Genomic DNA, 24500 nt, shown 5'->3' on the forward strand with positions numbered 1-24500 from the left:
GAGCAGCCGGGACTCCAACCAGCACAGTGACATATGGTGCTGGGGTTACAAGTGGAGGCTTACCTTGCCATTTGAAGAGTGAACCAATGTCCCATCTCTCAAATAAATTCTAAAAAAAGAAAACAAAAATTTTATTGGAAAGGCAGATTTAGAGAGGAGGAGAGACAAAGATCCTTCATCTGCTGGTTCACTCCCCAAGTGGCCACAATGGCTGTTGCTGCGCCAATCCAAAACCAGGAGCCAGGAGCTTCTTCTGGATCTCCCACACAGGTGCAGTGTCCCAAAGCTTTGGGGCAACCTTTACAGTTTTCAAAGGCCACAAGCAGGGAGCTGGATGAGAAGTGGAGCAGCTGGGACACAAACTGGCACCCATATAGGATCCTGGTCTGTGCAAGGTGAGAATTTAACCATTGAATAATCACTCCAGGCCCTAAATAAATAAATCTTAATAAAAGAAAAAAAACAAGAGTTGGTCTCTGCCTCTTCAGAGTGCATACCACGCCCTCCCAAATACTTGTCATGTCCTGTTCCTTTAGTCTGATGCATGTGCCGTGAGCGATCCTGTGGCCCGAGGGGATGCTCCACAAGCCGACCAGAGAAGCTGGCAAGCCTCAAGGGTATTCCAGCAAAAGGTGGGACTGCTCATCCAGCTGGGGGCTGCAGTGTAAGTGCCGACTCTTGCTCGTTCAAGTGCCCGTGGCCATGCTGGCAAGGCAGGAGAGTCTCATGTGCCTGAGACCGTGTGAGCCTCCTCTGGCAAGGGCCCCATGAGGTCTCATAGCTGCATGCTTTCGGTCACCCACATCACTCCAGCAGTGTTTCAGGGACTGGAATGGAAAACAGGAGTGTGGCGACCCACTGCCTGCCCCTGCAACCATGTCATCTTGGACCACCCAGGAAGCAGCATTGTTTCCAATATTGTTTTGGCCACTAAGGGGTGAAAGGTCAGAGGCACCTGTTAGCCTTCCCTGCTATGACAGCTGTATCACAAGGGCTAATGTGGGGATTTACCACCATTCAGGAAGCCCATGCAAATGATGCATTAGGGGGCCAGATCCATGGATGCACTGAGAGTTGGTCACTGCCTGGCTTCCTTAGGCTAATTCTCTCTAATGGAATGTAGAAGTGACATGATGATTTGGATGCCTGGGCATCCTCACTGTGGCCAGCAGCCCTGGGATGTGTGTCACCCTTGGCCCAGTGTGAGCGCACCTAAGCTAATGGCTATAGGTCCGCTTTGGGGCAGCTTAATACACGTGCTGTGTGGTGCCAGTCCCTTCCTTCCGGCACCCAGCTTCTCCTCCACTGGCTGGGCAAGGCTTCACAACTGTTGATGGGTGCGCTTTGATGCCTTCTGCTTTGAAGAGCTGGGCAATCAGAACAACTGCCCGCTTTCGCCCCTCTAGAAGCTAGGATTGGTTAGCTAGCTCCGTCATCCTGTATCCCAGGCTCCCTTTGCTATCTGTCTTGTTTTGCACATGTAAGTGTCCTCACCTGTCACCCTGGGATCCTCTCAGCAGGGAGCACTGCTCTGTAATTCCATCTCCCACTGTAAGCCCTGGCTCAGTGAGCACAGCCTAAGTGGGGAGCGTCTGAGCCAAGCAGATGCCTGTGTCACTGGCATCCTCCAGGCCACCCTGTGATCAGCACCTGGTGGCCTGCTGTAAGGCTACTCTCAGGGCCTCCTCACTCCCAGGCCTTGTGGGATCCTTGCTCCGTCAGGGACCTGACCTTGGCGTTGCAGACTGGTCCTCCATAGCTCAGCTGCTGACTTGTAGGCCTGATGGACCAAACAATCAATCTGCCCTGGCTGTCTTCAGAGGTCGCCGAGGGTTTTCACACTTGACCTCCAGCTGGTGATTAACCACCCTGTGTTTGGCTCTCTCTCCAGCAGTAGGTCCCAGAGCCTTTTCATTCCCTTATCCTCCAGCTATGCCCACAGAATTCCCTCCTGCCAGTCAGCAGTTAAACTGCAGCCCTCCTCCAGGCCAAGGGCTATCCACACTCCATGTTTCGCTGGTGGTGGGCTTCTCACTGCCAGCTGGCTGGCAGGCAAGCTGCTTGCACAATCCCATCGTCCAGGCAGCCTTCTTAGACCACAGCCAGCACCAACAGTCACAGACTCCGAGTTGGATCTTTGTATACTGGGAGCTTCCCGAGGTATGCCTGGAAGGTCAGTACCTGTGGGCAAGTGAAGGAAAGATGCAACTATTGGTGTGACTACAATGAACGCTCAGGGAATTCCCGAGAGTCCGAATGGTCTTCAAAGTTGTCCCAAATCACAGCAGGAGGACCAGGGCCTCTGGAATTCTGCGGTCAGGAAGCAGCTTTCCATCAGCTGTGGGCAGTCATGGGGAATAAAGGGGCCAGGCCAGGACAGAGTCAGCTTAGAGCCATTAACACCCCCCGGAATAAGCGTGTCAGCCTCGAGGTACACTGGATGGGGTCCCACGTTGTTTATTAAATGATGGAATGTGTCCTTGGAGAGGGGAAGTGCCTGCAGGACGGAAAGAACTAGAGACCCCTGTTCATGGAAATGCCTGCTATGGCAACAGCATCACGCCCGGACTCCCAACTTTTTAAAAATGCTAGACTGTACACACGAGAGGCAGAGAAGGAGAACTCCCACCTGCCCGCGGTAACAGGGACTAAAGCCAGCTCAGCCCAGGTCTCGTGCGGGAGTGCCAGGAACCCAGCCACCTGAGCCAGCACTGCTGCCTGCAGCAGCAGGAAGCTGGCACCTGGAGGGCACTGGAGGCTGAACCCAAGCACTCCAATACATGATGCCAGGGTCTCAACTGCCAGGTCCGGCTTCCACTCCCAAACCTACCTTCTCATGCTCCATCAGTGTTTTTGAAGTACCTTCATATTTCTTCCAAAACGGGCATTTCAGGCTGCTGTTAAACTTCCTGTTGGAAAACTCGAAGAAGCTAATAAAATCTAAACAATCCACACTTGAAAAATGTCTTAAATTTGGGACCTATTATCCCACTTTGGTGAGAAACTAATTCTCAAAAAAGTCTTAATTAAAAATAAGACAAAAAACAGCCAAGCAGGTATAAAGAGACAGATGATTTGGGGAAGAAAAAAATTGCTTTTATGGCTTTCTGTTTTAAATGATAACCTCTTAAAAGAATGAATATATTCTAAGGTTTATGTACCTACAAATCAGTGTTTTTATCACAACTGAATATGTGCATTCATAAGAACTCTAAGAGATAGAATGAGCTGTATCAATCTTAGAGACGTGTTTTTTGATTCAGCAGTGGAAATGGGGATAATTATAGAAACGGATTCTAAAGAATAAATCATACAGAAATACAGGGTGGTTCATCACTTCTGTTAGTCAAAATGATGAGCCAACAATTTTCTCCACACCTGAAACGAAGTGTTTCTAACATCATTTTTAGATCTTTGTTTTTTTTTAAAATAGCTATTTTTAAAAATGTTTGTGGAGAGTCAGATTTACAGAGAAAAGGAGAGAAAGATCTTCTGTCTGCTGGTTCACTCCCCAAGTCACCGCAAAGGCTGAGCCAATCCGAAGCTGGGAGCCAGGAGCCTCTTCCGGGTCTGTCACACAGGTCCAGGTTCCCAAGGCTTTGAGTCACCTCCACTGCTTCCCCAGGCCACAAGCAGGGAGCTGGATTAAAAGTGGGCTGCCGGAACACAAATAAGCACCTATATAGGTTCCCAGTGCATGCAAGGCGAGGATTTAGCCACTAGGCTAATACACATGTCCATCTTCAGATCTTTAACATGAAACAGGGCTGACTGTGGTTCTGAAAGCCTGAAATGTTTTCCTGCCTTATGCTAATAGATGCCTACTGTGACACCAAGCAAAGAAACTGGTCTCTTACTACAAAAACAAGAAGCAGGGGCTGGCCTCGCATAGCAAGATAAGCTGTCACCTGTGGCGCTAGATTCCACTTCTGATCCCGCTCCCACTAATGGCCCAAGTACTTGTGAGAGAAGCTCCTGGCTCTAGCCTGGCCCAACCCTGGCTGTTGTGGCCATCTGGGGAGTTAACGAATAGATAGAAGTTCTCTTTCAGTAACTCTGCCTTTCAAATAAATAAATGTTACCAAAAGAAGAAAACCAGAGACAAAGCCATGGGTGCACAGGTAATCAAGTCAGTGGGATCTGACTACTCCCAAGCACAATTGCCTGACCTGGGGCGTGCAGGAACGTCAGAGCCCAGGGAGCGGACCCTGACTCATTTACACCAACATTCTCGGCCCTGCAAAGATGCAGCTAATGAGAAGCTAGGTTCAAATTAGCTCCAATTCTACTCACACTTGAACAATGCAAAATGGTTTTAGTTTCTATCCTTTTCATAATTTCATTCAAAAGAAAATTAAAACCACACTCTTACGCTAGGGTGGACTTCTAATATTTCTAAGCTTGCCATAATTTCTGGTTAGTTTTTCAGGGCTAAATGATAGCAGATGCTGATGTGATTAATGTCACCAAGGCATTAAATTTCCAAAGACTACAATTAGATTACTTCAGTTACTATATGTCATTATTCACAGTGACTCCGAGTACAAGTATTACAGAGGTCCTGCAATTGTCCCCAGCCCTGGGACCATAAAATAGCACAATTTCGTGACCATTACATGAAAAACTAATTATGAGAAATGCTGTGTCTAGAATGCTTCGTTTCTCCCTCTCTCCATTTGGATTTTTTAAAAAGCAGACCTCACACTTTCTTCATTTATACAGCATTTAAATAACATTATTTCACTTTTCTATTTTCTCTGGAATAAATCAAATTAAAAACACTTCATACGCTTATTTGAATTGATCTCAGATGTTTCTTTTGACAGTAAAACTTTTGTTTTAAATCTGAAAAAAAAAAAAAAAAAAACACACCTGATTCTATACCACTTACTGGGAGGGTGGCCTGAGGTCTTTCTATCATTTTACATATCAACAAAATCAAGTTATCCAGCATTCAAATAATGAAGCTAGCACATTTAGATCACTCATGATGTAGTCATCGGACTACATCATATAAAGGAGCTTTACAAAAGCAACATGTTGTGTTCAGTTTAAACCCAGACCGAAAGAGGTAAGGAAAAAAGCAGCACCGCTTCCCAAGCCCCAAAGCTCCCATCCCTACAGAGGATACAGCTGGCCAGTTTCTGCACACCAACCAGGGGGCCTTCTGCCCCAGTATCAAATCCTTCACAATCCACAACTCTCTCCCCATATTCTTACATGTTCTGTGGAATCTTAAATTCCACTAAATGACAGATAACTTTACAACAGAATTTACTTTAAAAAATAAAAAACAAACAAAAAAAAAACACCACACACCTATGAAACCATCACCACACAAAATATTTGGAAACAGATGTTAACTACAGAAAGTGAATGTGCATATACTGCGTTTATTATTACTTTATATGACTGTTAGTTGAATGAAAACAAATAATAGCTAAAAAGTCTTCAAATGATATAAAAACATATTTGGGTAAGTTATAACACAGTTTTTGTGTATCCAGTCAACAGAAATGTATCCTAATTTTGCACCAATTGCAAACTCCCAGGTTAACAACACAGCCAAGGAGCTCCAAGGGTGAGTGCGCCTCAAATGTGTTCACTATTTTAAAATTTCAGACAAAGGAGCTGAGAACAGGAAGAAACAACAACATATACCCCAGGATAACAGTCTTTGCTTTAATGACTTCCAACTGTGACTCAGAGCAGGACGGCCCTTACTGCAGGTTATGTATCATCTCCTCTTTGGCTATGAGGTGTGTAGTCTTGTTAACCAGAGACATCAGTGAGTTCAGTTTCTGAGACCAGTCATTTAATAAATTATTGGGATCCTTGGGTCTCTGGAAGTTGATAATTCCGGCCAATCGATCTACTTTGGCAAAGATGGTCTTGTTAACTACCAGATTTGAGAGGAAAGCTTCTGATTCCTGCAAGACACACACACAGGATTAAAGCAGGATGATTAAAGCAGACAAGCAGAGCTGAAGGAAAACAAGAATACATAGGACGACAAGTTCTCATTCACTGTCAGCAACCACCGACTTTCCGGTAACAATATTGTCCCTCTACTGACAGCCCAGGGCATGAACAGGACCAGCGCCTCCTCAGGCAGGGCTGCCCCCAAACCGCCTTCTGTAAGGCTACAAGTGCTGCTAGTGTGGAACAGCACACAGCAATCAGCAGTCAACAGCAATCAGCAATGCAGCTGCTCCACCCCTTTTCGAAAACACTAGGGCACATTCCCTCATTCTCAGATACGCTGGGCTGGAACCGAAGCCCTGCCATCCGGGAACTACACAGCCACAGTCAACACAGCTTATGCCAAAGGACCTGGGACTTCTACCCACAGAGAACAACTCACATGCTCACCAAGGACGGAGCCTTCCAGCTCCACCTCGCCACAGACCTCCCTTCCAAGCCAAACTCGCGTTCCCGTCTGGGGCCACGTACCAGCAGTCCGATCCCCCTGTCTGCTGTACATTTTCTCAATATGAAATGCACACTGGACACAGCATTCCTCTAGCAAGTGCTGGCCCTGTCCCAGGTGGACCATTGTCACATTGTCCTCACATAGAATATTCATGCAGCTCCTTTTGGTGGAGACTGAAATACATTTTTACACACACACACACTGCACTCCAAATTAATCCATATCCAACTAACCTATTAAAGAGCAGGTCCCAACTAGGGTCAATAATATTAATGTAATCACTAACTCAGTATTTAGGCCATTTTTGGTACTCAAGATAGCTTGGGAACTTTCTATCCTTGAAACCTAAGATTTTTTTAGAGCAAACAAAATAGATTTTCTCACTGATTTTTTTTTTCCTGCGGAACTTGGGACACAACGACGCCTGCTACTTACATCAACAGATAAATCCAGAAGCTGTGCCATTCTTTTCATTGTTATCCGGGTATAGTACTTGGCCATTATTCGAATATTCTGGGAAGAGCACAGAGGGCAACAAGAGGTTAAGACTGAAAGTCAATTCGTTTTCACATCCAAGGTCACTTACAACATCAGAGCTAGGGTCGTCTTTCACTTTCCTACTGCCTACCATTGGAAAGCATGAAGCTGTTGAACTTCAATAACAAAACTGAAGGCTGGGGCCCAGAGGCGTGGCCTAGCAGCTAAAAGTCCTTGCCTTGAAGGCGCCAGGATCCCATATGGACGCCGGTTCTAATCCTGGCAGCTCCACTTCCCATCCAGCTCCTTGCTTGTGGCATGGGAAAGGACAACCCAAATGCTTTGGGACCCTGCGCCTGAGTGGGAGACCCAGAAGAGGATCTGGGCTCCTGGCTTCAGATTGGCACAGCACCGGCCATTGCGGTCACTTAGGGAGTGAATCATTGGACGGAAGATCTTCCTCTCTCTCTTCCTCTCTGTATATCTGACTTTGTAATAAAAATAAATCTTAAAAAAAAAAAGTTAAAATGTACGCTTGATTTAAAACTTGTAACTATACTGAAGTAGTTTTTGCTAAATCTAAGAATCCGAAATTAAGCCTTTCTAACTATGATATAAGTGTCTGAAAGGCTAAAATTTAAAAATAATTGAAGATCATCCCAACTACCTAAAGGCAATTTAAAATTACATTTCTTAATTTTCCCTGGAAAAGATTCTGTCCCTTTGGCCATTCTTCATATCATTAACAAAATACCAGCACCTACGGGGAACGACAGAACAGTAGGGAGAAACATGGATCTGTCTTTGAAGAAGCTGCACCTGCCCCCACAAGTGAAGGCCATGGCCACACCAACCGTTTGGAAAGCAGCCAAGCATTCCACATTTCACCCTTTCCTTCAACTCCTAAATCAAAATCAGTGACTACAGACTAGGGTTTCTTTGTGTAATTTGTTCCATACTTTCATTTTTCAGTCCCCCCACCCCTGCCTTGCTATGAATCCATAAGGTTCCTCATGGAACCAGTCTTCTTTTTTTTTTTTTAAAGATTTATTTCATTTTTATTACAAAGTCAGATATACTGAGAGGAGGAGAGATAGAGAGGAAGTGGAGCTGCTGGGATTAGAACCAGCAGCCATATGGGATCAAGGCGAGGACCTTAGCCACTAGGCCACGCTGCCAAGCCCGGAACCAGTCTTCTTTACAGACTCCAAATCCATCCTCTACATCCCAGGGAGACTATGAAACACCAGAATGGGGCGTTGGCATTGTGGTGTAGAGAGTAAAGCCGCTGCCTGCAGTGTCGGCATCCCACATGGACACTGATTCTTGTCCTAGCTGTTCCACTTCTGATCCAACTTCCTGCTAATGCACTTGGGAAAAGCAGCAGAGGATAGCTCAAGTCCTTGGGCCCCTGCATTCTTGTGGGAGACTTGAAAGAAGCTCATGGCTCCAGCATGGCCCAGCCCCAACCATTGCAGCCCTGTGTGGACTAAATTAGCAGAAAGAAATCTCTGTCCTTTCTGTATTTCTGACATTCAAATTGATAAATCTTTAAAAGCATTTTTTTTTTCCTGCTCATGGGCAAAACAAGATTTCTTCTGATCTGGACCCTTCCAACTTTTTTTGGAGCTCTTTTTTCTCCTTAAGCTCTCCGAGTTCCTCTACTTGGGCTCCTCTACGCTTTTGCTCAGACATCACACACGCGCTGACCAGGACTGTGACGGTCCTGCCTTGTCTGCAAAGCAAGCACAAACTCACCTCACTCATTAATTCCTACTCCGTTACAGACTATTCTCCCAGGCAGAATCAATCAACCTTCTTCCTTTTCCTCACTCTACTCTATACACTTGTATCATCTTTATTATTTTATTTATAAGCACTCTTTTCTGTAATTTTTAAGTTCACTTAAAAAAACTATGAGAGGGGCTCAGCAGTGTGGCCTAGTGGCTAAGGTCCTCGCCTTGATCCCATATGGCCACTGGTTCTAATCCCGGCAGCTCCACTTCCTCTCTATCTCTCCTCCTCTCAGTATATCTGACTTTGTAATAAAAATAAAATAAATCTTCAAAAAAAAAAAAAAAAAAAAAAACTATGAGAGGCAGAAATATACCACTCCCATATAGCTCAATTGCCCCTCAAGTGCTCGAAGTTTGGGGCTGAGAATTCAACTGGATCTTCCAAGGGCATTGAGAGGAAACATTCTGTCACTTACACTTAAAATTCCTAAGCCATCACCACCACTTCCCAACATCTGTATCAACAGCAAGCTCTGGAGCCAGAGGCCAAGCACCTGTCCCTCCGTTTCAAGCTCCCTGAAGAGACCATGCCTTACTATCCCATGTGCCACCACGTCGTACAGTACCTGACACACAGATGCCGTATAATAATGTTTGTTAGAGAAATAAATGAATGTCAACATAATTTAATTTGTAGTGCTACCAAGAAGAAATCCCTTAGCCAGCTCTCAGAAAATTCAGATACATGTACTGTAAAATTTTGGATTCTCGAGAGGTCCTCTTAGAAAATGAACTGTGCTGAAACAGTTACCTTTTCGGAAAATCAAAAAGTAGAGAAAAAGAGCTAAGTAGGAGGAGATAAACTCTGATGGGAAATTTACATCATTATGACGTTGGGTTTATGAAAAAATATCCTACAGTGAAGAATTAAAGACATTAACACATAAAAGTGACACCTGATTACCAAACTTGAAAAAGCAAGTTTGCACTCAAAGGTCAGAGCTGAATTCTACCAATCCTGAGAAGCAGTGTACTAGTCAGAGGTTGAAGCAGAAAGCAGCCCAGGTCCTCACATGCTCAACCACTCTGTTCTTCAGGTCGTTCCACCTTTTCTCTCCTTCCTCGCTGGAACCAAAGACGTCGGTGGCAGGGCTCTCGGGCGAGCCTGTCCTCAGCTCCATGCCGTAGTCCTCAACCAGCGTGGACCAGCGCATCAGCTCCATCGTTGTGAACAGCTTGAGGAGGTCCCTGCAAGCACGTGGTCATTGTTCAAATCGATCAAAAAAAAAAAAAAAAAAAAAAAAAACAAAACAAAAAAAAACAGACTGCCCTCATTTTGTTTTTGAGTGGAACAAAACACAATTAGGCTATTATTTATTCTCCCACCTTTACTACCCTTTTCCCACAGCAGTTCTGAAGGGAGTATCTCCCAGCTCAAGGCTTCTGCTCTCTCCTGTTACACCTGTCAGCCTGTGAAATAACCTCCTGGGAGCACACCAGCAAAACAGATAAAAGAAGACTAGCCCTTTAAAAATCAAAGTCCATCATGCTTAGGGTGAAGCATGCCTGTTGTACCACAGACTTCCACAAGGATGAATCTTCAAAGCCACCCAAGAGCCCACTAATGATGAAACTTTATAAAACGATAATAAACAACAAACAAAAAAAAAAACCACTCAATGTGGACTCGATACAAAGCCTCTACTTGAAAAACTGTTGAACATGTTAGCACTTTATCCCTGTTTTATTCTCTCATGCAGTGACCAATTAGGAAACATACTTAAATGAATCAATTTTTCTTTAGAATTATATTTTCTACTGTAAAAATGCTTACTTGTATTTGGGAATTTCTTCGAGCTTCTTGTCACCACTTACTCGGTGAACCAAATCTGACTGTTCACTGTCAAACGGAGCCAGAATCGCATAGAGAACTACACTTTTCAGGGCCTAAAGAGTTATACAACACAAAAGATTATTTGCAAGATGAGATGCAACTTTAGCAAGTGAAAAACTGTGCCATAATTCTGTATTCAAAAAGTCTTCGGTGCAAAAACATTGCCAGGCTGCCCTTTTCATAGTATCATTTTATGTAATATCAAGTTTTTAAGACCATTACAATAAACCTCTGCAAATTTCAATTACTGTCTTTATATTTTTGACAAAATATAAAGTTCTCATATTAAGTTAGAAACACAAATGTGGAACACACATGCAAGCTCTTTAAAACAGCTTTCATAAAATAACTTTCCAAAGCAGTGTGGGGTCTTTATCTCTAACTTTTGTTAGCAGGTGACCCGCTACATACATTTTAAATTCAGTATTATTTGAAATGAAGATAGAGCACTTACACCTAGTACTCCATCCTCTAAATGCCTGCCCCGCTAGGACCAGACTGGGCAGAAGCGGCAGCCAGGCTCCCATATTGCTGGCAGGAACCCAACCACTCGCAGCACTGTGGCTGTCTCACAGCAGCTTGCATCAGCAGAGAGCTGGAGGTGGAGCTGGAGGTGGAACGCAGGCAATGTGTGTAAAACACGGGCATCTAACCACCAAGCTGACACCTATATTAAACAATACGCCTGCATGCTATCTGAAGTGATAACACATAGGGACCAGCATTACAGCGTAGCAGGCTGAGCTATCATCTACAATGCTGGCATCACATATGAGTACGTTTGAGTTCTTGCTGCTGCTTCTTTAAGATTCATTCATTATGGGTCCGGCGGCGTGGCCTAGCGGTTAAAGTCCTCACCTTGAACGCCCCGGGATCCCTTATGGGCGCCGGTTCCAATCCCGGCGGCTCCACTTCCCATCCAGCTCCCTGCTTGTGGCCTGGGAAAGCAGTCAAGGTCGGCACAAAGCTTTGGGACCCTGCGCCCGTGTAGGAGACCCGGAAGAGGTTCCTGGTTCCCGGCTTCGGATCGGCACAGCACTGGCCGTGCGGCTCACTTGGGGAGTGAAACATTGGACGGAGGATCTTCCTCTCTGTCTCTCCTCCTCTCTGTATATCTGACTTTGTAATAAAATAAATAAATCTTAAAAAAAAAAGATTCATTCATTATAACTGGATATGCAGATTTACAGAGAGAAGGAGAGACAAAGATCTTCTGTCTGCTGGTTCACTCCCCAAGTGGCCACAATGGCCGAAGCTGAACAGATCTGAAACCAGGAGCTTCTTCTGGGTTTCTGATGCAGGTGCAGGGTTCCAAGGCTTTGGGCCATCCTCGACTGCTTTCCCAGGATACAGGTAGGTGCCCATATGGGATCCAGCGTGCAAGGTGAAGATTTAGACACTGAGTCATTGTGCTAGGCCCCTGCTTATAATTTAGCTCCCTAATAGCGCACCTGGGAAACAATAGGATGACCTGAGTGTGGGGGCTCCTGCCACATACACAGATCATAAAACAACAACAACCACCACCAAAAAAAATAAATAAATAAAGAGAAAGAAAAAGAAAAAGAAAAAGCAGTGACACACAGGGACAGGTGCTTCACATGGTGGCTAAGATGCTGCCAGGAAGAGCAGCAACCTGTCTCACTGTGCCTGGGTTCAATTCTCAGCTCTTCTGTTTCATAAGCAGCTTCCTGCTGATGTGCCCCATGGGAGGCAGCAGATGAAGGCTGCCACTCATTAGGGAGAACCAGATGAATTCAGCACTTGACTTTAGTCTGCCCCAGCATTTGGTGAGGGGTGGGCTGGAGAGGGGGAGTTGAACCAGCAGAACAAAGATCTGTCTTTCAAATTTAAAAAAGCATATAAAAAAATTTTAGGGTCCACACCATGGCCTAGTGGCTAAATCCTTGCCTTGCATCCGTTGGGATTCCATGTGGGTGTCAGTTCGAATCCCGACTCCTCCACTTCCCATCAATCTCCCTACTTGTAGCCTTGGGACCCTGAACCCACATGGGAAACCAGAAGGAGGCTCCTGGCTCCTGGTTTCAGATCAGCTCAGCATCAGCCATTACGGCCACTTGGAAAATGAACCAGCAAATGGAAGATCTTTTTCTCTGTATCTCCTTCTCTTTGTATATCTGCATTTCCAATAAACCAATTTTTTTAAATCTTAAAATTTTAAAGTCATAATTTAAACTATTGCCCAATTAGTAAGGATGCATTAAGTACCAACATGATAAACAGATAGCAGCACCATAAAACTGCACAAACTTTTTGCAGTTAAAATGACTGAAAGTAAGTTCAAAAGGCCAGTTCTGGGGTACGCACTTGGCCTTGGGGCTAAGGATGCCACTGGGGGACAGCTCCAGCCTGGACTGGATGGCCTGGGTTTGAGTGGCAGCTCTGCTCCCTATGCCGGCCTCCTGGTGACATAGAAACTGGGAGGCAGCCAGTGCCCCCTCAAGTAGTGGAAGACTGGATTTCACTCCTAGTTCCTAGCTGTGGCCTGCTCCACCACTGGCTACTGTGGGCATACAAGCCAGGCAATGACTGCTTTATGTCTCTGTTTACCTCTCAAAATAAACAGAAGATTGAAAAACCAAGTTCTTTCTAATGCCAATGTCCCATTCGGTACCTTCTTACCTGCTGCCACTTTTCACTTTCTGCCTGTATACAGGGAGTATCATAGATGGCTCTGTAGTGTTTACAAATAGACAGATAGGATCCCTCATGCTGATCCAGCTGAATCATTAAGTTATAGTATTTCAATTTTAATTTCTGGAAAAAGAGATGACAAAATCAATTGGGGTTTATAGGTTCTATTCAAACACTTCAATGCAATCACGTGGCTGGAGATAAGCTTACCTCTGTATTTTCTTCCTGGAAAAATTTGGTATTAATTTTCTTACTGATGATCTGTGTTCGAATGTAATCCTTCACCGCGAGGCAGAGCCTCATTTGTTCCAAAATAAATTCCACTCGTTCTTTCTTCTCCATTGACCCATACGTTTCCACCTAGCAAGTTTATAATACTTAGTAATTTGCATCAACTGCAATAGAACTAAACAGATGCTAAAATATTCACCCTTTCCAGATAAGAAACATTATTTAAAAAGGGAGAACTGATTATATTTTTTAAAAGTTAGTTAAATTATAATTTAAAATTTATTCAGTAAAATGGGGTTTTCCCCCGTGGGGAAGTTCTAGCAATTTTTACACAGGGACTGACTTGTATGACCACAGGAGAGTTCTGTGAGCACAAACCCCGATGTGCTTTCCTAGTCACGCAACCGCGCACCTGCAGGCTCTGGGAATGAGTGCACGTGCTCTAGCACTACAGATCTGTCTGCAAGAATATCAAATACAGGATGCAGCTCTCTGAAGCTGTCTTTCTTCACCCCGCAGGATTCATGCAAGCTGTCTGCATCAGTATCTGCTCTTTCTGACTGCTTGGCAGACTCCGAGTCAGAACACCACAGCTTATCTCCTCACCCCGAGGGACACCTGGGCAGATCGTTTTCATTATTACACATAAAGTCACCCTCACACAAGAGAACAGGCTTGTGTGAATACTACATTTTTATTTCTCTCGGGTAAAACCTTCAGTACACTGCTGGGCTTCACGGTAAGTGCATGTTTAGCCTCATGAGCAACTCCCAAAGGCTCTTCCAGAACACATTCCCACCAGCACTCCCACAGGCAGCGCCTACCTGCAGCTCCTGCAGGATAGAGGCTGCTTCCTTGACTTCACCATTCTGCTCTTTTATGGTTGCCAAAGTTTTAGTCAACCGAGCACGTTCAATTTCAACATAAATCTACAAGAGACATTTATACTGTCAAAATTCCTGTAAAAGTGTTAAAATTCAAAGGCAAACTTAAGCTATTATTCAAAGATATTTTATCTTCTATGTATAAATAGAACTGAGACATTCTACATTTCACAAGTAGAGCCATAAGTTTTAAGAAAATGTTTCTAAAAGCATTATTCTTATTTCACAGTTTCGCTTGGGGAACTCAAATATAAAATTGCTGGTTTGAGCAAACAGGATTACAAGCAATCAAAATGGAATAAAAATGCAAATGTCTTTTTAAAAATTATTTTTAAAATGGCACATTTTACAAAAGGCATAAGCAATTCAGTATCAACAATTCAACCAATGCTCTGACTTATCTTTAAAAACATCTGGTCCTGTTAAGTATTAAACCTGCTCGCAGCTTTGTTAACTACGAGCAATGTTGGATTTATAATTTCTAACAAAGGCACATTTGTGAACAACTCTGTCCCAGAGTCTAGGCAGCCTCGCCCAGGCCCTGCCACACAACAGCCCTTTTCTCACCCCACGCTCGGGAGCTCTGATCCCCAAGAACCTCACACTACGCATGCTGTGTGTTTCCCATGTCACTATCTTTGCACATAACTCCCCCAGGGTCTAAAAGCCCCTTTCCCCACTCTCTTGGCTCCACAGAATTTTGCTTATTCTTCAAAGGATACATGCATCCACAGATTTGGAATAAGATCACAAATTGCTAGAAAAAGCTGGACACACCAAGACTGCCACTATTTATAAGCACACATATATAGTTACCTAGAGAATGTAAACACAGAGTCCCCCTAGGGACAGAGCTGTACTCATCACTGGGAGTTATGCCAACAGAAATCTCACCTTTCCCTCTGTGACCATTCGGAGAGTATCAATCAATCGAAGTTTGATTGGAAGGTCTGTGATTTCCTCAACATAAGCACAGCATTGCTGAACCATTTTCGCAACAGCCTAAAATAGAAAAAAATCATTCAGAAATAAAACTCAGTTCTCACAGAGGGAAAAAAATATTGGTGGAACGGCTAGAATCAATTTCAATTTTCCCAAGCAACTCTGAAATGCCTGCCGAAGAACAACAAAATCGCCTCAACAGCTGAGAAATACTGAATACTCAGTAACCAATCAATGACTGCCAAAGCAACCGCAGATGAGAAAACACAGCCAACTAGCAAATGGCTGCCGAATCAAGGGGAAAGCAGGAGGAGATGGGCAGAGCTGACAGCGGTTGCATGCCATGACCAGGGACACTGCACCGGGGCAGAAGCAGCTGTCCCTCCCCGGCAGGGTGGGGCCCTCAGCCAACACCAGAGCATCTCTGGTGCTCGCTCTCCTCTGGGCTGACATGCAGGCTCTGGACGACACATACGCCCTCCGGCTCTAACATCCTGCCATCGAGACCAGGGGCTAGCAAGTCTGTACTATATTTTTGCAAATATTTACTAAGTAAATATTTTAGAACTGAGGTCCTGATCACAGTCTGAGCCAACTACTCAGTTGTACCCATGTAACTCTAAAGCTGGCAGACAGAACCTATAAACAAACGAGCACAGCTGGAGCCCCAAATTCTATTTGCAAAAATGGGTGGCAGATGGGGTTTGATTTAAGCAGCAGAGCAAAATCAGTGATAGCATCTAGGTCTCCAAGTCATTCAAGAAAATGTTAAGTTACGTTAAGTACACACGTTTTAGGATAGAAAAGTAGACAACATATCCTGGAAAGATTTCTATGACAACACCAATGTTCCAAACAGTTCAGGCTAAGTCTTAAACTATAGGCAAAACAGACTTCAGAAAGCTGAGATCTTATTGCAAAACACAAGTTTTCTCTCATAATCATAAGTCCTAGGACATCTAGCATCTCACAAAACACATTCACTCTTCAATGATGATGACTTCTGGGGATTAACCCAGTGGTGCAGCACACTAATCCTCAGTCTGCAGCACTGGTATCCCATAGGGATGCTGGTTCAAGTCCTGGCTGCCCCACTTCCAATGGCCGCTGAAAAAGCAGCAGAGCATGGCTCTAGTCCTTGGGCTCCCTGTACCCACGTGGGAGACCCAGAAGAAACTCCTGGCTCCTGACCACTCATTTGGGGAGGGATTCAGCAGAAAGACGATCCCTCTTTCCCTCTCTCTTTAACTTTCAAGTAAAATAAATGGATCTTAAAAAAAAATTACAGGCCCCAGCGTTGATAGCCTACAGGCTAAAGTATTCGACTTCATGTGCTGGGATCTCATATGGGTGCCAGGTTTGTGTCCCAGCTGTTCCTGCTTGTGGCCTGGGAAAGCAGTCGAAGACTTTGGGACCCTACACCCATTTGAGAGACCTGGAAGATGCTCTTGGCTCCTGGATAGGCTCAGCCAGGCCACCTGCGGAGTAAACCAGTGTATGCTTTCCCAGGCCACCAGCAGGGAGCTGGATGGGAAGTAGAGCAGCTGGGATATGAACAAGTGCCCATAAGCGATCCTGGCGTATGCAAGGCAAAGACCTTAGCCACTAGGCCACTGCACTGGGTCCATAACTTAACAATTCTTAAAGCCATGTAAAATATGTAACAACAACAAAATCTATATCAAATTCAAGTAAGTGAACACCCCGTGGCTCTACAGGGAAGTTATCAGGGGAAGCTGCCATGAGCCCCTGGATTCAAATTATGATGAATTATAACCCATCCATTTAAAACAAACTAAAACAATTGTTTTATTTAAGAAAAATGTTACTTTCTCACTCTGTGTAACCTAATATGTTCCACTGTGCTATATTTGGGCATTTAATAGACTTCATTGAGCAGCAAATCCACGACTTAAGCTAACTGTAAAATAAACATTCTGTTGCTGAAATATTCACAGGATTAAAAATTTGGGACAAATTAAGCAAAAGAAAATGAAAAAAAATTAAAAAGCAAGAGTGGCAGGAATCATGGTGCGGGGACGAAGCCCCTGCTGAGGAGGAACACGGCCCTGGACTTGAGTCCTTCTGCTTCCAGGCCAGCTTCCTGCTGCCGCGCACCGTGGGAGGACTTCGGCCCCGCCAGAGTGCAGAGCTGCTGGCCCCACGCTGACTGCTGCAGGCATCTGGGAGCAACCCAGGAGACACAAGTTAACTCCCAGCCCTCTCCTTTGCTCTGCCTTTCAATTAGAAATGAATAAGAGTATCCCCTCTTAAAAATACATTAGGGGAGGGCCCGGCAGCGTGGCCTAGCGGCTAAAGTCCTCGCCTTGAACGCTCCGGGATCCCATATGGGCGCCGGTTCCAATCCCGGCAGCTCCACTTCCCATCCAGCTCCCTGCTTGTGGCCTGGGAAAGCAGTCGAGGACGGCCCAATGCATTGGGACCCTGCACCCGCGTGGGAGACCCGGAGGAGGTTCCTGGTTCCTGGCTTCGGATCGGCGTGCACCGGCCCGTTGCAGCTCACTTGCGGAGTGAATCATCGGATGGAAGATCTTCCTCTCTGTCTCTCCTCCTCTCTGTACATCTGACTTTGTAATAAAAATAAATCTTTAAAAAAAAAATACATTAGGGGAGAAGAACAAAGACCATTCAAGTTTCTTCAGCACTCTCCACAGCTACGAAGACACAATCAGTTAAAGGTAGCAGAGCAGTGCTGACTCCCGTTCTGGTTGTCACGAGTCTGCTGAGAGACCCACTCACACTCCTCTCTCACCAAGACTTCCCTAACAATCCCCACCGCCTGTCCTTTACTCACACCTTCCATTATTTTGTTACTTATTTACAATACATAAGTACACATGGGTTTCAATTATTTTTGGCACTAAATCTTGTGTGTATTGGTTCATTTCTCGAATGCCTCCAACAGCCAGGGCCAGGCCAAGCCAAAGTCAAGGACCTGGAACTCCATCTGTCTCCGTGGGGGTGACACAGACTTAAGCACCTCAGCCATGATCCAAGGTCTCCAGGACACCGGAAGCAGGCACTCCAAAAGATGATGCAGGTGTCCCTGCTGCCCTTTAACTGCTGTGCTAAACAACTGCCTCAACACAACCCATTTTAATGCTAAGCTCAACCTTGCTTCAGGCTCATCAACAGATCAGGCTCCTGGACAGAAACCCTCTCTACGACTATTTCAGTTCCACTACTATCTTCTTTTACAATATCATTAATTAAGCGAAAAAAAAGGAATCCAGAAACTACTCTGGGAACAGCATTATTTAAAAGGCTCCGCTGCTAATTTTTATAATTAAATTTAACAGAAAGGGAGACAGAGCCCTTCGCCATGTCACCCCGCTATCGCCTGGCTCAGTCCCCAGATGAACACAACAGCCAGGACTGGAGGGCACAGCATCTTAGAGGAGATATAAATGTAAAAAATGGAGTCTATTTCTCCAATGATTGTCGAGACAGATCTTAGGCAGAGGAATAAGGAAACAGTGAAGAAAGTTCAATTTCCAAAAACACCTAAGACATTTACCAAATCTTTAAACAAATGAGTAACTTATCTAAAATGGGCCTCAGAATATGTAACAGGTTAAATGCTTAAGAAGAGAGATACTATTAAGTACTTCAGATGATCAACTCAACAGATTACAACAAAACAACCACCTAAAGTACTACAAATAAAGAGCAGGGCAACACAGATAGACCACCAAGCCCCATCGTCTCGGGCACTCACTTGTTTTAACTGACTCCGCCTTTTGGACAAAAGCATAATGTTTTCATTAAGCAAATCCCATTCTTTAGCTTCATAGCACATCTTCACCACTGCAACTAAGATACGGGACGTAGACACCATGTCAGAAGCCTGGAAGAAGAAAAACACACTGAAAGTGAACAGAACGTTACATGAAATCAATGGTAATGAGGGTTTAATCATAATCTACTCACTGTACGAGTCTGTTTTTCCAAGGAGAGAAGAGTTTCAATGACTTCTTGGAGTCTTCCTTCCTAAAAAAGATAAAAGTGAATAATGAAAACACACCTGGCATCACAAACCAAAAAACTGGTCTGACAACAAACACCAAACAACTACTCCCCAGATGGCCATGGAGCTGGACCAGCTGGAGGCCAGAGCCGGGAGCCTCCTCCGGGTTTCCCACCTGGGTGCAGGGGCCCAAACACTGGGGTCTCCACTACTTTCCCAGGCACATCAGGAGGGCGCTAGATTGCAAGTGGAACAGCCACGACTTAAACTAGATGGTACTGCAGGTGGTGGCTTTACCTGCTGTAACTCAGTGCCCACCGGAACAGGCTATTTTTAACTGCCTGGAAGAAACTGAACATACAAAAAACGATACAACACTTGAGAAAAGCACTGTCTTTGTTTTGCATTCTAACTCATTAACTTGTTAAGGTAACATATGTTTATCTTCACAAATGCTTTCTTTTTAAATCCACACAGCACATATTTTAGAACATGCTGTCAGCACCAGTGTTCCGGCACAGTGGGAAGCCAGTATCTAGCTGTTCCACTGTGGACCCAGCTCCCCACTAACCAGCCTGGGAGGCAAAGGATGGTGGCTCAAGTTATCTGGACCCTGCCATCCCTGTGGGAGACACAGATGGAGGTCCCGGCTCTTGGATTCTGCCCAGCCCAAGCCTGGCTGTTTTGGCCATTTGTGGAATGAACCAGTGGGTAGATCTCTTTCTTTTTGCTGCTCTAGCCATCAAATTCTAGCTAATTTTTTATTGACATTCAAAACTACTTAGTAACCTTGCATAGATGAAATGAAGAGCACCTGAAATATACAGCCACTGGAGGCCACCTCTTACACAGCTACTGATCCAGTCAAATGCACCTGAATGGCTAACCTATGTAACATCTTCCCATCCCTAGCTCAAAGGTAAAAAGAAAACACTTGCTAAAGTATTAAGATAGGGAAATCATAAAACTCAAATACTAACATATAAAATTCAAGTATCATGAGAACTATAACTAATCCTTTTTTAAAAAAAGATTTATTTTTATTGGAAAGTCAGATATACAGAGAGGAGGAAAGGCAGAGAGAAAGATTTTCCATCCAATGATTCACTTCTCAAGTGACCGCAACGGCCAGTGCTATGCCGATTAGAAGCCAGGAGCCAGGAACTTCCTCCAGGTTTCCCACATGGGTGCAGGGTCCCAAGGCTTTGGGCCGTCCTCCACTGCTTTCCCAGGCCACAGGCAGGGAGGTGGATGGGAAGTGGAGCTGCCAGGATTAGAACCGGAGCTCATATGGGATCCTGGCGCGTTCAAGACAAGGACTTTAGCCACTAAGCCACACCACTGGGCCCTAAAACTAATCCTAAGAGGCATATATTTTAATTTAAAAAAAAAAAAAAAGACCTACAGCAGAAAAACTGCATTAAAAAATTATTTATTTTTATCAGAAAGTCAGATTAACAGAGAGAGAGATCTTTAATACACTGGTTCACTCCCCAGGCCAGAACTGAGCCAATCTGAAGCCAGAAGCCAGGAGCTTCTGCTGGTCTCCCACACGGGTGCAGCGTCCCAAGGCCTTGGGACATCCTCCACTGTTTTCCTAGGCCACAAGCAAGGAGCTGGATGAGAGGTGAAGGAACTGGGATACAAACCAGCACCCATATCGGATCCCAGCACATGCAAGGAAGACTTTTAGAAACTAGCCTATTGTACTGGGCCCAAAAAACTACACATTACTTAAAGAAGGATTTATTCTACTATTTTAAAGGCAGAATTGAGAGACAGAGAGACATATTCCATCTGCTTGGTTCACTCCCCAAATGGCCGCAATGGCCAAGACTGGGCCAGGCCGAATCCAGAAGCTTCTGCTGGATCTCCTACGAGGCTGTAGGAGGCTTAGGCACTTGGGCTTTTCCCACTGCTTTTCCCAGGCCATTAGCAGGGAGTTAAGATTGTAAGAGGAACAAACTGCACTCAAATCAACACCCATATGTGTTGCAGCCAGTGGCCACAACACCGGAGACACTATTGTCTTTCAAAGCGTTTTCCCATTTGTATACATCTGAAAGATAAAATGAAGAGAAAGATCTTCCCTGCAGGTTGCAAATGCCTACAGCAGCTGGAGCAAGGGCCCAGGCCGGCAGGGCAAAGCCAGGAGCCAGGAACTTCCCCTGGAACTCCATGTGGGTGACAGGGCCTTAAGGGGCACTCACCCCCAGGCCTGCCTCCAGGGGCACGGACTACTACTTTTAAAAAGGCGAGCACTGATTCTAAAAGCTTTACAGACACACATTCCAGAAATGATCATCAAAGGAAAAGCACCATGAGCAAATCTATACATTCCCCAAGCCTAAGGCAAAAGTCATAAAGATCAAAGAATTTCAGAACTAGGAAGACTCCTAGAGATTATTCCAACACCTTGTTTTACTTTTGAAAAAGTTTACTTAGTTGAAAGCAAAGGAAGAGAGAGAGCACAGGACAGCAAGTGAGAGGAAGAGATCTTCCATCCACTGGTTCACTTACTAACTGGTCAGTGTGGCCAGGTCCACGCCAGGAGCCTAGCACTCCAACTGAGCCTCCCATGCAGGCGGCAGGCACTCAGATACTTGAGTCACCATCTGCTTCCTCAGTGAGCGCACATGAGCAGGTGGCTGGATCAGAGGCAGCGAGGGGAGTCAATCCCAGGCCCTGGCATCCAAGATGGGGACAGCCCAAGTGGTGACCACACCTCAATGGCATCCCCAATCTCCTCAATAACAGAGAGAACAAAGACGGAGGCCCAGACAGCTTCAATGGCTTGCTCAGTCACACTCAGCGGACCCAGAGGCCTGGGGCTCCTGCTCTAGTTCAAACTCCTCCCACTGCAATGCAATGCTTCATTTGTGACTCCAGTTTGAACCAGACCTTCTGCTTCAACCAAAGGTCAACAAAATACGGTGCAAAGAAAGCAAAACTACAGTCTACTGAGATAATGAACCTACTGTCAGGTTTCTGACCACTGATGACACAGGTGGAAAAACCCAGTTGATGGTACGTGACAGGTCACAACAGTCAAGATACAGTGCACTAAAGCTACTGTGTAGCATGAGTGAAGATGTGTACCAAACAGGTCCCTCCTCCAGATTTCTCATGAAAGTATGCAAACATCCCAACATCTGAAATCTAAAAACACTTCTGGGGCCCAGCCAGTGGCCTAGTGGCTGAAGTCCTCATCTTGAACAATCCCATATGGGCGCCAGTTCTAATACCGGCAGCTCCACTTCCCATCCAGCTCCCTGCTTGTGGCCTGGGAAAGCAGTGGAGGACAGCCCAAAGCCTTGGGACCCTGCACCCATGCAGGAGACACAGAAGAAGCTTCTGGCTCCAGATTGACACAGCACTGGCCATTGTGCTCACTTGGAGAGTGAATCATCAGATGGAAGATCTTCCTCTCTGTCTCTCCTCCTCTCTGTATATCTGACTTTGTAATAAAAATAAATAAATCTTTAAAAATAATAAAATTTTAAAAAATAAAAATAAAAACACTTCTGGTCCCAAGTGTTCCAAGTAAGGGATGCTCACCCTGCACAGAGTCATGTGACTGTGAGCAACTCAGCACTGTGTAAGATTACATAGCTGGTACCGGCGCGACTAAAAGTCCTCACCTTGAATGTGCCAGGATCCCATATGGGCGCTGGTCCTAATCCCAGTAGCCCTGCTTCCCATCCAACTCCCTGCCCGTGGCCTGGGAAAGCAGTTGAGCACCGGCAAAGGCCCTGAGACCCTGCACCTCTATGGGAGACCCGGAAGAGGCTCCTGGCTCCTGGCTTTGGCCGGCTCAGCTCTGGCTGCTCTGTCTGCTTGGGGAGTGAATCACAGGACGGAAGATCTTCGTCTCTGTCTCTCCTCTCTGTATATCTGCCTTTCCAATAAAAAAAAAAAAAAAAGAAGAACAGTAATGACCACTGCACAGGGATGGGGTGAGGACCGATTGGGCCCCTCATGGCCAGCTCTGGCCACTGCAGAAAGCCCCTCAGCGAGGTCAGCCACGGTCACCTTCCTCCCACGATGGACTGCTGACCTGAATCCACGGCCCTCCCACACTCCCGGGCAGGCAGGCAGGCAAGATCTGACACAGGTGCGTCGGCCTCCCCTTTCTCCGTGCTGCTTTGGTAAAAAGCCTTTCCCCCTTCTAAAAAGAAAAACATCAGGAGGCTTTCTTTCCAAAAACCAAATGTGATCGCGGTGAGAGGTCACGCGCGTGGGCTGTGAGTGGCCACTCGCTGGCAGCCGGGCCGTGGGGCCCTGGTGCACCGGGGCGTCCACTCGCCTTCCCCGGGAGTGGCTGCAAGGCCAGCCCGGAGAAGCCACGAACTGCGATAGTATCTAAGGAAAAGGTCCTGTCCAGCCCCCGCGGACAGCGTGGACACGCAGCCGGGGGACACGAGCTCCGGCCCCCGGGCCCCCCGAGGCCTAGGCGGGCCCCGCCGTGACTCAGCCCCGGGCGGCCGCCGCACCTTGGCCAGCTGCTCGCACTCGGGCAGGCGCTGGTCCACCGTGGCGCTGTAGTCCACCTCCATCTTCACGATGCGCCCGTCAGCGCGCTCCGAGCCGCCGTCTGCCATGGTGCCCGTCTCCGCGTCCCTGCCCGTTCCCCGGCTTCGGCTTCAGCTTCAGCCGCCACTCGGTACCCGCACCGGAAACCGCCTCAGGATCCACTCAGGCGGCGCGTCGGGAGCCCGCGCGAAGGACCGCTCGAGGCCCCCTGGCGCCGGGCCATCAGTCAGGCAGTGGCGCGGACAGCCCTGGGGGCGGGGTCTGGGCGGACGGGGTGGGGCATGGAAGGCCGGGGCGGTACCTGCGGAGGCGGGGCGAAGCTTGGGGCGGGGCCGGGCGGGGCCTGTCGGGGCAGGGCTGGGCTCGCGCCTCTATTATTATAGGACGGGAGGAATTAGTGCATTTTTGCATCTCGGTTTTCTCATTTGTACCTGAAGAGGCTGGAGGAGAAAAAAAAAAGGACTAAAGACAAAAAAGTCTGTGGTTATATCTGGTTGAGAATCTTGGGGGCTTAGTTTGTGGGATTTCTAGAGATCCTTTATTATCCCCGTAGGATCAATACGAGACTCAAACCAGATGGCCCACGCGAGGCAGTTGAGGACCGTACAGGTTCTAGTGAGTGTCACCCTCACCCGGTGACAATCCTAAAAATGTTTTAGCATCCTTGAAAAATGGGAATGGGGCGGGGAAGGGGTAAGGAGACCAGGGAGGTGGTCCTATGGTCAAC

At 46.1% G+C, this 24500-nt stretch overlaps 1 protein-coding gene across 1 annotated transcript; it reads right to left on the minus strand.

The window, feature by feature from the left end:
- Nucleotides 1-5373: 5373 nt before the first annotated feature.
- Nucleotides 5374-23961, minus strand: PSMD12 (proteasome 26S subunit, non-ATPase 12). The gene is made up of 11 exons (XM_004592971.4): nt 23734-23961; nt 19204-19263; nt 18992-19120; nt 15205-15312; nt 14251-14355; nt 13406-13555; nt 13184-13318; nt 10481-10593; nt 9720-9894; nt 6869-6946; nt 5374-5930 (listed from the first exon to the last, which is right to left on the minus strand). The coding sequence occupies exons 1-11, from the start codon at nt 23839-23841 to the stop codon at nt 5721-5723; spliced, it is 1371 nt and encodes a 456-aa protein (XP_004593028.2). The 5' UTR covers nt 23842-23961; the 3' UTR covers nt 5374-5720.
- Between the last annotated feature and the right edge of the window lie 539 nt (nt 23962-24500).

This window comes from Ochotona princeps, chromosome 17 (genome assembly GCF_030435755.1).
Source record: "Ochotona princeps isolate mOchPri1 chromosome 17, mOchPri1.hap1, whole genome shotgun sequence".
Classification (NCBI taxonomy): Eukaryota; Metazoa; Chordata; class Mammalia; order Lagomorpha; family Ochotonidae; genus Ochotona; species Ochotona princeps.